The sequence below is a fragment of the Peromyscus leucopus genome, chromosome 4 (assembly GCF_004664715.2).
Source record: "Peromyscus leucopus breed LL Stock chromosome 4, UCI_PerLeu_2.1, whole genome shotgun sequence".
Classification (NCBI taxonomy): Eukaryota; Metazoa; Chordata; class Mammalia; order Rodentia; family Cricetidae; genus Peromyscus; species Peromyscus leucopus.
The window spans coordinates 12,739,221-12,753,476 of NC_051066.1; the positions used below are offsets into that span (position 1 = coordinate 12,739,221).

The window sequence follows — 14,256 nt, forward strand, 5'->3', positions numbered from 1 at the left end:
TTATCCTCCTGCTCTGTATTTTGAGGTCATGCTTCCCACTCTGATAACATTCTTTCTCCTGACAAGGCTTCCTCAGAATGAGTGAAAGTGCACCCAGGTGTTTAATTACAGAAATCTGCACCATGTGTCTATGAGGTCCAAACAAAACAACAGTACAATCAGCTCACACATGGATGGGCCTTTGTGCAGGTGAGGCTGGGATAGAGATGCTGCAGGGAGGCCAGAAGCACACGGGCATTATGGCGACTATGAGGCTGTTCCTGCTGCCTCTGAGCCTGACTCTACTTTCTGTAGCAGCTGAAGACGAAGAAGCTTTAGCAATGCCTGATACTGTCTACAGGGCTGCCACATTTCCTGCCACCACTGAGAAGGTGAGAGCCATAGGAGCCCTGAGGGTGGAGTCTGGGGTTCTTGGGTCACGACCTTGGACTGCGTGAGTGTCTGAGGTCACTGATGGACCCACAGATAGACGTCTGGGACAGTCCCCGAGTTCCACGAGGGCCATGGCCTCCAGTATCACCATTCAGCTCCCCACAGGGTGTGGCACCCACAGGCAGAGGGATGGGTTATAGCGTCATCTGGCTCACGGCTGTGTCACAGTGACCAGTGATTCCTCTGTCAGCCTGTGGCTTCTGAGAACCTTCTTTCAAACTGCAGAACTGAGTCTTTTCAGAACTTCTGTTCTCAATGAAAGTCTCCTGCAGGGAGATGTACACAGATGCAGCATTGCTGCTTGCTGAGGGCTGAGCACTGCTGGGAGGGAAGGGTCAGAGGGATGGACTTCCCAAGAGATCATGTTTAGCAACTCAGGTATGTCTTCCTGAGAAGATGTGAGGGTCCTGAGATGATCAACCAGGCTCCCATGCCCTATCACTGATAAAGAAAGGTGCCTGGTTGTGCCTTTCCTGTTTGTTGATGGCTCTGTCCTGGAGGCCAAGCAACATCTGTGTCCTGGGACTGAGGCTTGTATCTAGGCACCTTGTCTCCCTCTAGGTACAACTCCAGCTCATTGCGCTGTCTGTCATGGCCACACAGCTTACTCACAGAGACCCCAAGTCCTTTCTCCAGTCTGGGTGCTGACAAGCTGCATGCTCTTGGCTACCCAGGCCTTGGGAACCAGCTCCTCTCTGATGTTTCCACACCAAATGCTTGGTCTTCATCCTGCCTGTCCTCCATAAAAGCAAGAAAGCCGTCCATTCCAGCTCTCAATTTGGTCCTGGGTCCCTGTGCACAGGAGACAGGGAGGTCAAGGGTGCGCGGATCCTAGAAGGCAGAACCAAGGGGAGGCAGGTGCCAAGGTCATTTGAAGGTCATATGCTAATGTTCCTGAGACAATTGTGTCTAGGTAGGGACAGAGAGAGTACTGAGTGAGAATGTTGATGAGTCCAGTCCTTGGTGGATTCTCCTTGACTGTGCGAGTGGGGTCGGGGGAACAGAGACTGAACCCCAGCCAGGATCAGCTGACATGTGAGTGGGGTGACTGTGGCCACAAATGATCCCATAGTCTCTGGGTGCTTGGTGTTATCTTCCACCTGTGACTGACCCACTCTGAGCTCTGTCTACTCTGCATCCTACCTCATTCTCTGGGTAATTTTTCTCAGCTCCTTGTGTAAGACCTCCTTAAGGACACAGGACACAGTCCTTTCCAGGAAACTTATCTCCCAGAAGACCCTTACTCCTGCTTGCCTGGCTCTGCCTGAAAATGGTAGAGAAGATCCAGTCCTGACCAGGTCGCCTGTTGTCTTTCCAGTGCCTCAGGCCCCTCCTGTCTGCATTAAGATGCTCCCCAACCCCCTCTTAGCCATGCTCCTGCTCCATCTCCAGCCTGGGAACCCTTTCCCTGTCTTTTCTTGGCCCCGAAGCCTGACTCAGGTATGACTTCTCCTCTAGCTTCTAGGAAAATGGTATATAACTCGCTGGGCTGGAAACCTGCCCATTCCTGCAAAGAAGAAGCTCAGTCCACTGCCACCCTTCACCTTTGTCATTAATGCTATTGGGAAGTTGGAGTTCAGGATGAAGATCATGTGAGTGCACACAGCCAGGCAGATATCTTTGCTTTTGGCTGCCTCATCTCACCCCTATTCATCTCACACATGCCTCCTGATCCCAGCTGGGCTCTCCATGTCATCCTGGATTCCTTTTGTGTTGTCTGTGCAAAGAACCAGGTGTCTTTGGTATCCACAGGTATGATGTTCACAAGCCTCTTAAGAGTCCTCTGGTTTCTGTGCTAGTGAAAAACCCAGGTGGGGAATATGTAGGTCCAGGATACTATCATTTGGGAGTTGTTTTTGAGACACATTTAGTGATCCAGGGTGTGTGTGCAGGCTGTGTTTGGAAAGACCTGTTGTGTTCGAGGTACCAGAATGTACCAAAAGGGGTCTGGTTTGCTCACCATTTCCACAGCAGTGTGTATCAGCTGCCCTTCTCCTGGAGTGACTTGGAGCACACAGGGAGGGTACAGAGTCATGACCAGCTGGATTCTGAGACTGCTGCCTGAGTCCCATGTATTGGGAGGGAAGTCTGACATAATTGCCTGGCCTATGATGCGCGCTGGGAAAGGCAGTAAAGTGTCCAATTTAGAGTCACTTTTTATCCTGTATTTCAGGAAACCCATCGGATGTGTTTTGTTCAAGCAGTACCTGGATCATTTCAAAAAGTACCCTGGTTTCTTTCAAGCATGTAAGTGCTCGCACCCATATTTCTACCTTTTCATAGAGACTTCTAAAGAGACTCCATGGGCATATGGCTTATTTGTTTCCACAGGGTCAAAGCACTACATAGGCATCTTTTTCTTGAACACAGAGGATTTCGCCCTGGCCTACTACAAGGATAAAGTTAAACATCCCACCTACATAATGACTATGCTCATGGGTATGTGAGTTTGCGAGCATTGTTCATGAACTTGCGAGGCAATGGGTCCAGAGTGGGTCCTTCTACCATACTTGGTCTAGTTTCCAACTGGGACAATTCCTACCATTCTTGGTATCTCTGGGAGAACCATTTGCAAGCTCTTGTCCTTTCTTCTCCTTAGCCATCAAATGACCAGTTGTGAGGCCCGAGTCCACGTTTAGTCTTCGTTCATCCAGCCCTGATACCTTCTTTGTCTTCTCAGTCTGCCATTGCTGTATTTCTCTGAACAGACTTCTAGTGGGATTCCCTTGATGCTGGGATCACTGGTCCCATCTTGAGACATTGTCTTGGTATCAGGTATGGGGTCCTGGCACAGGAAGTCCAGAGTCCTGCTAAACTTCCTATTGCACATAACATGCTCCTTTCTGATCAGACAGTTCAGACATCCTGCAGTCACAGCCCAGCATCTGTTTAAAAGAAAGGGGAGAGACAAGCAGCTAAAGAAAGAATTGATCTGTAGATTTGGGCAGTGCTGGGGGGGGGGAGAGAGAAAAACTCACAATTTTTCTCTGCATTTCCTTCATAAAACATAAAGCTTACTGACAAAGCAAACAGATCAAAAATATGCAAGTGTGTATTTCTTGAGAGACAGATGTCAATCACATCCCGGGGAAAGCAGCTATCATGGTCCAGTGTCCCACTCTGTCCTTATTCTCACAGGGCTTCTCTGGACACTGAGGTACACATGGAGAGTACTTGAGTCAAAGGTCACCAGTGCCAGGTGGAGACATGACCTCCACCTGCCATTGTCCCGCACGCGCTGAGAGCCTCATGTTTACCAGTATCCATGCAGCTCTGACCACACTTCACACATCTCTTGGTGTTCTCCAGCCACTCTGCTCCCAGGATCCCTCCCACCTGGGTGTCACAGGGCTACTTCCCTCCCATACTCCACTCTACAACTTCCCACTCATTATCCAGCCTCTCTCCTGCCCTCACTGAAGGCTCTGCCACCAAGGCACTCAAACAGTGTCCTTGGGGTGTCTCAGCACAAAGCGTGCAGACCTAGGGAGAAGTGCCTTCCTACCCTACCCCCACATCCAAGTCTCCAGTGCTGCCAAGATCCTCTATGTGTTGCTAGGTTTTTTTCTGACCTTCCTCTTTTGCATCAAATATCACTGTTGGCCCTAGAGTATGCAAGGACAAAAGGTGCTTTCTTTTCATATATGACTTTTTGGCAGGGGACAGGCTACTCAGGGCTATGTTCACCGAAATGGACCTGCCTGGAGAGGTTTAGAGCATAGTGAGCATATGGATGTGGACAGTCAGTGGTGGGGCACCCCCTTGACCCCTTAATGCTGTCCCAGTTGTGAAACTCAGCACTTCCCTTTAGGAGAGGGTGTAGGCTGTTTCCAGCTTATGCCTGTGCATTGAATTCTATACATGTCCTCTGCTCCCTAGGGCTGTGGGGGTAGGAGCCCCCTGCTCAGAAGCCTTTGTGTGTGATCCACCTGAGGCATCCATCTCTGCTGCAGACCCCAAACCACATGCAAACATGTTTCCCTCCTGACTCCTCTCGCCTGGCTGGCCTCTTTCTTTTATAGCAAGTTTAAACTTGGGCCTCCCTATCCCTGGCCTGAGTCTTCTCAGGTCCTAGATGATCCAAGAGGAACCATGGTGGCCTGCTTGTAGGCCTCACTTCCTCAAAACACAATTTCCCATCCTATTTGGATTAAGGCCTTTCATTCTAACACACTATCACCCTATGTGTCCTACAGGTCGTTCCCTGGTTGCAAGCCCACAATCTGTGAGGATGTATGAAACATTCGTGATGAAAACGGGCCTGAACAGAACAGACATCTTTAATCCTCTTTGTGATGGTAGAGATTTGATTTTTCTTCAGTTCCCCTTCCTTTCTGTTCAGGATTTCCCTGTAAGACATGATCACAGAAGCACTATTTAGAGCTGTTTATCTCTTTCTGATTCTGCAAATAGATTCCTGTGAGTAACCTGAGAATCTTAGTACATGGTGCAAGCTCTACAGAGATGACTCAGCAACCAGGAGCTGATCACCTGCCACCTTCTGCACCTGGATGCTACCTCCTGTTGCCATAAGAGGACAGAGCCCAGTGCCAGAACTCAACCATGCTTCTTCTTTCAATAAATCTAGTCCTATCTCTGGGCACATGTGTGACAGTCTAATGGGCCCCAGCTTTGTGATAATTGGGTGAAGGTAGATGGTCACAGCTGAGCATATTCTTAGAGAAGAAAGATGTATTTTCACATCCACAGGTCCCCATAGGGGCCATCCTGGAACACACAGGGTCACAAGGAACAGTAGCAGGCTGCCTGGGCATTTGTAAAATGGACAGGGTTTCTGCCTCTGTGGTGGATAGAAAGGGAGAAAAAGTTGAGGGTGTCACAGGGAGGCAGGCATAGGTTGGCTATGTGGGTCTCTACTAACAGGTATGTCTAGTGTTCTGGCTCTGGTGATGGGTGGTGGTCTCCCAGTTTGAGGCCATAACGTAGGGTAGTTTTTCCGCTTTTAGCATGTAGAGGGCAGAATATCTAGAGAGGTCTTCAGTGTCTCTATAAAATACTTGTCTTGATTTCAAAGCCCTTCAGGGCAGGGAGACCTGGAGCCCAGAACCCAATAGGAATGAGGAGAGCAAACTCAAGTAATCAGGCACAAGACACTTAATATCAGGGTTGTAGGTTCATGCCCCATGTTGGGTGCCAGATAATGAGGCAATTCCATGGAGTTTATCTGATAATCCAAGGGGTTTATTTTGGGTTAACTTACAACAAGCAAAAGGGAGTTGGTCATGGGGCCCAGGAGACGTGAGGTGTGGTCCAACATGGGTCTCTGGAGAACTCTGTCTAGGTCTACAGTACCAGCATCCAACATCCAAAACTACAAAGTAGCCAAGAGAATGAGCATGTACACATCCCAGGTCTTAAGGGTTCTCCCTTGGCCACGCCTGGGTGGATCAGGTACCTAGCAGTTACCTGCTGCCTGCTGGGGTGGTACTTCAGGGATAAAGCACAGACAACCACCCTACACACGTGTCACCAAGCCCAGACAGAAGGAAGGGAAGACCTTCCCACATTTCCATTGAAGTTGCAAGAGATGGTATCCTATTTTTCCACACCAGTTGTCTTTTCCTGGGCACATTACTTACATACAAAATGCAGCCAGCTCCTGCCTGGACCATCTTCCCAAATCTCTAGGGAAGAGAAAGCTCTGAAGACATGACCCAGGACATCTTGGGGTCAGACTATAAAGGTTTTTGAAGGCCAGGTCACCATGATAGTTGTGCTGTGAAAATTCAGCCCATCTGCCCCCTATTCCTGTACAGGGCCAGGTATAGTTTGGCAGCAACAGTGGATGTGGTCCCTGAGGAGGGAAGGGAAGGGAGGACTCCAGATGCCACAGGGTGAACATGTCCATGAGCTGATCCCCAGAATAAAGTCCTGCTCATGGTGGGCAGTGCCATTTCACATGACCTATTCTAGGATGTTGTGCCCTTCATCTGTCCCATACAGCATTTCTGGGACATGATGGGTTGAGGTATTCCTGTGCATTTAATGGAACCTATTGTGTAAGATTTTCTTGGGAGAAATGAGCTTACATACTCACTCCATAGAGACCCTCAATAACATCCTTAAGTACAGTTAGACCAATGTCTATCTTTGCCAACAAATGCCTTTGTCTTGGTTACTTGCATGACATGAGGACAGGTTTCTGAAGGATTATGAGTGACCCCAAAGTTGACTTACCACTTTGAAGTCTCACCCCACCATGGAGAACAATTCCCCTTAGCTGAATGGCTGGAATTCCCTTTTCAGTTCACATTCCGTATTCTAGAGTGTGTCATGAAGAGGACACCATGGGTAGCTGGGGCAGAAGTACATATAGACAGTCATGACCTGTCTGTAGTCTCAACTCCAGGTTTATGGACCTCTCTACCTCCTCCTGGGTTTGAGGATGGGCACAGGGAAGGATATTGTCAGAAGACTATAAATTAGAAGAAAACAACCCACATATATATGAATATACCATAAATAAACTCATTACTCTGTATGGTAACTTTAAAATTTATGAAAAAAGTAAAATAAAAGAATGTCATGTTCTCACTTTGTGAACACACTCCCTTTGTCATCATTTTACTCGCAGTAAACATAAAGTCTCTAGCTTGGTCTACAGCTCATTATTTTTTCTCCCCCTTCTCTAACTTGGCCTCTGGCCATCTTCCTCTCTCTCTCCCCCCTTCCATCTGTTCCTGTCTCAGCCAGTCTGCCTCTGCCTCTTCCAGACCACACTGAGTGTTCCTCCCACCCAGAGTCCTCATCTACTTCCTCATTCATGGCTCATTCCCTTCACTTCCTTCAATCATGTGTTTAAATGTCCTCTTTGTGCAGCTGACTCAGGCAATTCCATTGAAATTACCAACCCCTCGTCTCCCTAGTTGCTGTCCATCTTGTTCCATTTTGGTTTCCTCATGGCATGTGACACTCTTATAATAATATATAATTAAGTAATCAGGAGACAGGAGCACACAGTAGACTGAGCAGGGATAGTGAGTACAGTGAACACTGAACAACACAAGTGTAAGGAGAGGTAGGGACACTAACTGAGGTTTACAAGAGATCAGTGAAGGAAACTATTTTTCAATAGGATTGGTCTATCAGGAAGCTGAGTGCTCAGGGCAGACACACAGGGATTCCACTGATATCCACATCTTCTTGTGAGGCCACAGTGACAAAGGTTCCCCAATTCCCAAAACAAGTGCTTCCAGAAATTACCAGGCATTCAAAGCCCTGATGATCCTGAATGGAACATTTCAGATTCTAACCATAACACCCCAAAACCTAACACTTAAATAAATACAAACAGAGCACACAGACAGGCAGACAGACAGACAGACAGACACACACACACATACACTGACCCTTTGACAGGAATGTACACAGACACATGCATACAAACAGAAAAAGCAGTCTCATACACACTGACATGCCCATATATGCACAATGACACTAGTCACACAGAGAAACATACAGGCACAAGTTCACACAAACAGTCAGAGAACACCAGCAAAGCCAGACGTTTGTACACATGAACACATAAACACATATACTCATGTGAAATCTCCCACAGCTACGTTGACACATGCATATTCAGTACACATGGGCACACATAGACACACACGTACACAGAAGCAGGCCAATTAATTTGCACTGTGGTGTGGCACAGAACAGAAGAGAAAAGAGACGTGGGGACCCCCAGGGGACTTTGGTCTGGGGCCTCACTTCTAACCTCTCTTGGAGCCTGGAAAGAGGGATGGCAGCTGCTCTGTGGAAGGGTGGGTTGGGATTTAGGTGCATTTTAGGGCCCAGCTGCTAGCTTGGTAGAGATCAGCTGTGAGGGTGTGGAGAGTCAGGGAGGTGTGCTGCACTCTCATGGGGGTGGGCAGCAGAGGGGAAGGCAGGACACATGGTCCTGGGTGCTGAAGGGTGACGCCATAGCTCACGGGTAGGAGGAGGGATAAGGCTGGAGTACACACTTCCGTGCTCAGCTCTGCGGCATGGAGACGGGTTGGTGGCTGCTCGTGGAACTGGAGGTTCTGAGAGAGAAGAAAAAGTACTGTGACATTTTTTTTTTGTGGGAACACTGCCATGCATGGGGAGTGTGGTTCCTCTGGAACCCTTGTTATACTCCTAATTCTGGGTTCTCAGGTTCCCACTCTGATAACATTCTCTCTCCTGACAAAGTTTCCTGAGAATGTGTGAAATCACAGGCAGGTGGCTATTTACAGAAATTAGCACCATGTACCCATGAGGTCCAAACAAAACAGTGTAATGAACCTATAGCATGGATGGGGGCTTTGTGCAGATGGATTGTCACCCAGTACAGGATATACACGCTGCAAGGAGGCCAGGAGCATAGTGGCAACATGGTGACCATGCAGCTGCTCCTGCTGACTGTGGCTCTGACCCTGTCCTCTGTGGAGCAATCATCCTACAGGAATCCTAGATATGTTGCCACTGCTGACAAGGTGAGTGTGATGGGCAGATTGAGTGTGTGAACTGGGTTTCCGTGTTTTGGATGAGGCTCAGGGCTGCTGATGAGAGCTGCAAATGGACATCAGTGAGATGCCCTGTGTCGTGACTCACCATTGCTTTTCATATTTTATATCTCATATTGGGGTTACCCAGAGCACAAAGAATGGTTTGTGGAGGCATCTGTCTCATCATCTGCCACAGAGACCCACTGCCTCCTTTGTCAGCCTGTGATGGTCTAATAATGTTGATTAATTCCACAGAAATGACTCTTTTCAGCGTTTCTATTTCTCAGTGAAAGCCTCATGCAGGATGATGTGCACAGTGTAGGGCTGCTGTCTGCAGAGGGCTGAGCACTGCTGGGATGTCTGGAGGAAGGGACTTCCTAAGATGTTTAAATTGATGATATGTTTTGAGAAGATAAGAGACTTTGGAGATGATCAGCCAGTCCTGGCGCTGATGGACAAGGATGCCCTCGTGGCTTCTCTGGTCTTTTATGGCCTCCTCATGGAAACTCAGATGATCTGGAGGCAAACAAGCCACATGGATGAATCTGGTGTCTGGGTACCCTGCCTCCCTCTGAGAACTCCAGCTCATTCTGGTTTAAAGCCTCCCAACAGTGATCCCAAGTCCCTCCTTTTCCTCTCAGTTTTGTAGAGTAAAGGGATTGGCAAACTACTGATCATGCTCTTAGCCTGGTGCTCTTGGTGACCTTTCTCTGCTGTTTATGTGCGATCTGTGCAGTAACCCCAAATCAACATGTCCCAGGAATGATATATCTCACTCAAGGCCTCGTCCTTGTGTGCCTGGATCTGCTTCCTCATGATAGAGAGGGGATAGCCATGATCCTTCGAAGTATGTTCCTCTGGTGGAACAGGGGCTGTACCTTATTCCCCTCTGCATCTCCTTCCATCTCAGCTATTGCCTGGAACCCCTTTGCTGGGCTTCCTCTTTCCACACTTTCCCCCTCAATGGTGGATTTGCTCTCTAGCTTCTAGGAAAGTGGTACATAATTCGCTGGGCAGGAAACCTGCCTGTATCTGCAAAGAAGAAGCTCATCCCACTGCCACCCTTCACATTTGTCAAAAACATCCTCAGCAACTTGGAATTTAGGATGAATGTCTCGTGAGTACCCATGCTCAGGCAACCCTCTTTGTTCTTGGCTCTATGGCCCACCCTCACTATGAACATGCTCCTGGCCAATTCTAGGCACTCCATGTTGACATGGAACCCTCTTGTATTGTCTGGGCAATGTGTCAGGTGACCTCTCTAAGTACAGGAGAGACGTTCACAGCACACTGGGTGCAAACAGAAGGCTTAGTGTGTCACATTCTGTTCTCCTAGCACAGTCCCTGGAGGACTGAAGCTTTCCTTCCATGCACTGCTTTGCTCCCTGGAGCCAGTGTAGATGCTGTGCTTATTTCTGTGAAGGGACAGAACCTCAGGCCCCTCAAGATTTCACTGAGTTCCATGTGAGGACCCAGGGGTAGGGAGGACAGGTCCAGGTCTCTGGCCATTGGGAGATATCTTTGGAGACACTGTAGATGAATCAGGGCAGGACCTGGCCACCTGAGAAAAATGGACTGGACTGGCAGGAAGCCTGTCTAGAACTGGGAAGACAGGCAGTTTTTCAGATATGGACCATCTCTTTCTGGTGCTCCAAAGTGCCATGTTCAGCACACAAGGAGGTGACGCCGGGGGTATGGCAAACCATGTGCTGATGCTTGGCTGGTTGCTATATGTACCAGAAAGAGGGTCTTGGGTCAAATCTCTGTATAACCTCATGAATGTAAACAGGGCCAGTGTTAAGGAGAGAGCCATGCTTTTTATTTTTTTCCTGTGTTACAGAAAACCCACTGGGTGTGTTGAGTTCAAGATATCTCTGGATGAAGATAAAAATAAACCTAGTGATTTCTATATCTGTGAGTGCTTGGGTTCATGTTCTTCCTTTCCTGGAGCTTTGAGCAAAAGACGTGAAGACCACATGAATCATTTTGTCCCTCAGGGCCAAAGCATAGGATCACCATTGAATTCCTGGGCGGGAAGAACTTTGCTATTGCCTTCCATGTCAGCAAAGCCTACAATCTAACCCTCACGATGACAATGCTTATGGGTGCGTCTCTTCTTACCTAAAGTTGGGAGAGCTGGGCATGGGTTTTTCTAGCAGTGGGTATAGAGTGGGTTATTATTTCTTGCTCCCATGATCTAGTCGCCCACCTGAGGGTCTTTCCTGAGATTCCTGGGGTCTTCAAGAGAGGGGTTTGTAAACTCTTGGTGTGTCTACATTCAGCCCTCTCCAGATAATTCCTGAAGCACAAGGATCACAACCCTCCACCCCTCACTGATTGAGTCCTTGCTCCTCCCTTCCCTTCTCAGTCAGCCTTTGTCCTGGTCCTGTTCTAAGAAAGGATCTCATTGGAATTTTTTCCCACTCGGGACATTGGAAGACATTTGTAGACAATGTGTTATTGTCATGGTAGCAGGGCCTGGATCGCCATCCTGTGGAGGACAACTGTTGTGCATAAGTTGCCTCCCTTTACCCAGACAGGTCTGAGGTACTGAAATCCACATTTATTATCATATCAAAAGAGAGGAAGAAAGAAATCAGTGCTAAGTGGAGAAAATTTTGTCAATGCTCTCTTTCCTTTCAGATAACTTAGAATGTAGTAAGATTGAACAAGGCTCGGAAAGGTCAGTTGTTAAGAGTTATTGATCTGGAATCATGAAGACCTGAATTCATGTAATAAGAGCTCCCATAAATAACTTGACATGGCTGACTGGGCCTGTAACTCCATCATTGTAGAAGACACAGCGGGTTCTTTGAGCTGGTTGCCCAGAAAACCTAGGCACAATGATGAAGTTCCAGTTCAATGAGGAACTGTGTCTCAAGGCAACAATGTTGAGAGCTGCAGAGAAAGGTGATTGATATTCTGCTGTGCTCACCATGGCTACAAACAGACACACCCAGCCATTCACTGCACACACACACACACACACACACACACACACACACACACACACACACACACACACACACACTTGCCAGGTGGGAGGAAAACCAAGACTAAGTCCTATGTGTATTTCCTAACAGATAGTTTCCTGGGGAACACAGGTCTCCTGATCAAGTGTCCCAGGCTCTCTCTAATCTCATAGGGTAGCTCTGGACATTGAGAAAGTCCACACATGGAAAGTAACTGGGTCCAAAATTACCAGTGCCAGAGACATAACATCCATGTACTACCATCACCACGTACTGAGAACTTCAATGCTGGCAGCACATTTCTAGCCTCTGCTTGTATTCTCCAGTAGATTGTAGCTAGAGTTTTCCTGCCTTGCCCACAGTCAGGACAAATCTTTGTCACCCGCCAGTCCCACAGCCGCTCAGACCCAACCAAGTAAACACAGAGACTTATATTGCTTACAAACTGTATGGCTGTGGCAGGCTTCTTGCTAACTGTTCTTTTTATTTTTTATTTTTTTAAAAATGTGTAGCCCAGGCTGGCCTCGAACTCATGATCCTCCTGCCTCCACCTCCTTCAGCAAATCCTACCGGCGTGTGCCACCACCACCAGTGCTAACTGTTCTTATAGCTTAAATTAATCCATTTCCATAAATCTATACCTTGCCATGCGGCTCGTGGCTTACCGGCATCTTCGCATACTGCTTGTCATGGTGGCATCTGGCAGTGTCTCCTTCTGCCTTCCTGTTCTTTCTTTTCTCCTCTGTTAGTCCCGCCTATACTTCCTGCCTAGCCACTGGCCAATTAGTGTTTTATTTATTGACCAATTAGAGCAATTTGACATACAGACCATCCCACAGCAGTTGATCTTCTCTCATGATCCTTCTGAACTTTGGGCTGCACTGTGCCGCCTCTCTAGGTCAGCTTGACCACCGGTGATTCTTCAGCAGTAATCTCTGCACTCATGAGATTCCAACAATGACCTATGAGGTCTCTCAGCCTAGACATGGAGACTCTAGACAGAAACAGCTACTGCTGTCCACCTTCCATACCATCACATCTTGACCAAAGGCTCTAGTGGTCAAGTTGCTGCCCACAACCTCTGGGCTTTCCTGGAGATTACTCCCCTAATTCAAATATAGCTCCAGGACCTGGAGAAGCCACCTCCAAAAGGTAGTCCTGTTTTAAGATGTGTTTTTGAGAAGATGATGGGCTACTGAGGGCAATGTTGGGAGACAGGCCCTGCTGGTAGGTGCTTGCAGCATAATTATGACAGAGATGGCCAGTCACTATTGTATTCCTCTCCTTATTACATCTTGCTATTGTCAAATTCAATACTTCCCTCTAGGAAAAAAATACAGAAGGGTGATCAGGGTGCCCATGGGTCAAGTATGTGGTTTGAATGGGAGTACAGGGGATGGGTGTGAGATTGTTTGCATATGACTTCTGCCTTCCATGGATGCCTATGTGAGAGCATTTTTTGAGCAGGCTTTATTGAGTGTAATGGGGGATGCCAGTCTCATGGAAGACCCATGTGCTCAGGAATATTTAGTTAGAGACACTCTTTCTATGACCTGAAATATCTCAGGTCCTAGAAAAATTCCTAAATGATCTGTGGGTGAACTGTCTGTATTAAGAATCTTTTCTACCCCCTTGTTCCTTACCCATGTGTCCTGCAGGTCGAAATATGACTCCAAAGAGAACAATGTTATTGGATTTTGAAGATACTATAGAAAACCTGGGGCTGAACAAAACAGACATCATCCACCCTAAATGTGATGGTAATGAGATTACATTCCATCCATGATACTCTGTAAGACAATGGCCATACAAACATGTTTTCCAGACACCCCTCTCTTTCTGTTTGTAACTAGATTCCTGTGAGTTGTCCAGAGAAATTTAGTGCATGGAGAAGAACCACAGTCTTCACAGGAACTGGAAGCCGTGGCCATTGAATTCATCCTCTGCTGCCAACAGAAGACATGTCCCACACCCACACCCCCCAATGCTTAAGCTTTCAGTAAATGTGGTAGACATTCCCTCTTCTATGTTTCAAGTGTGATCAAATGACACCTTGCTTTGTTTTACTTGGATGTGAGAAGGCACAGAGATCTGACCTTGATCATCAGCACTCATGGATCCCTACATAAGTGATATGCCATGCCACACAGCGTCACAAGGTTCAGTTTTGGCAGCTGGGGTAGCTGGAGAGAGGGACAGGGTAAGGTAAGAATACGCATGATAGCTAGTGAGGGAAGGGGCAGGGGCTGAGCAGGGTCACAGGCAAGCAGGTGTAGGTCAGCAAGTGTGGATCAGTCCAAGAACTTGGGGGTTTAAGTACTCCCCTAGTATTCTGATGCCTACTGTTAGCTGTTTGTCCCAGT

The 14,256-nt window shown here is 47.7% G+C and overlaps 1 protein-coding gene across 1 annotated transcript; it reads left to right on the top strand.

Moving 5' to 3' along the window:
• The first annotated feature begins 239 nt into the window (after positions 1-239).
• On the top strand, positions 240-13,775 carry LOC114684210. Its single transcript, XM_028858708.1, has 8 exons — positions 240-371; positions 1,891-2,024; positions 8,747-8,909; positions 9,905-10,038; positions 10,762-10,835; positions 10,919-11,026; positions 13,552-13,653; positions 13,747-13,775. Exons 1-8 carry the CDS (start codon positions 240-242, stop codon positions 13,773-13,775), a joined length of 876 nt encoding a protein of 291 aa, XP_028714541.1.
• The last annotated feature ends 481 nt before the right edge of the window (positions 13,776-14,256 follow it).

What these genes read in the sequence shown, in the direction of transcription:
- LOC114684210 (XM_028858708.1), top strand. Translation starts at nt 240, where the DNA reads ATGGCGACTATGAGGCTGTTCCTGCTGCCTCTGAGCCTGACTCTACTT. An exon ending in GAGTTCAGGATGAAGATCAT is followed by an intron (nt 2,025 to 8,746) that starts GTGAGTGCACAC and finishes GGCTTTGTGCAG; the next exon opens with ATGGATTGTCACCCAGTACA. An exon ending in GAATTTAGGATGAATGTCTC is followed by an intron (nt 10,039 to 10,761) that starts GTGAGTACCCAT and finishes CCTGTGTTACAG; the next exon opens with AAAACCCACTGGGTGTGTTG.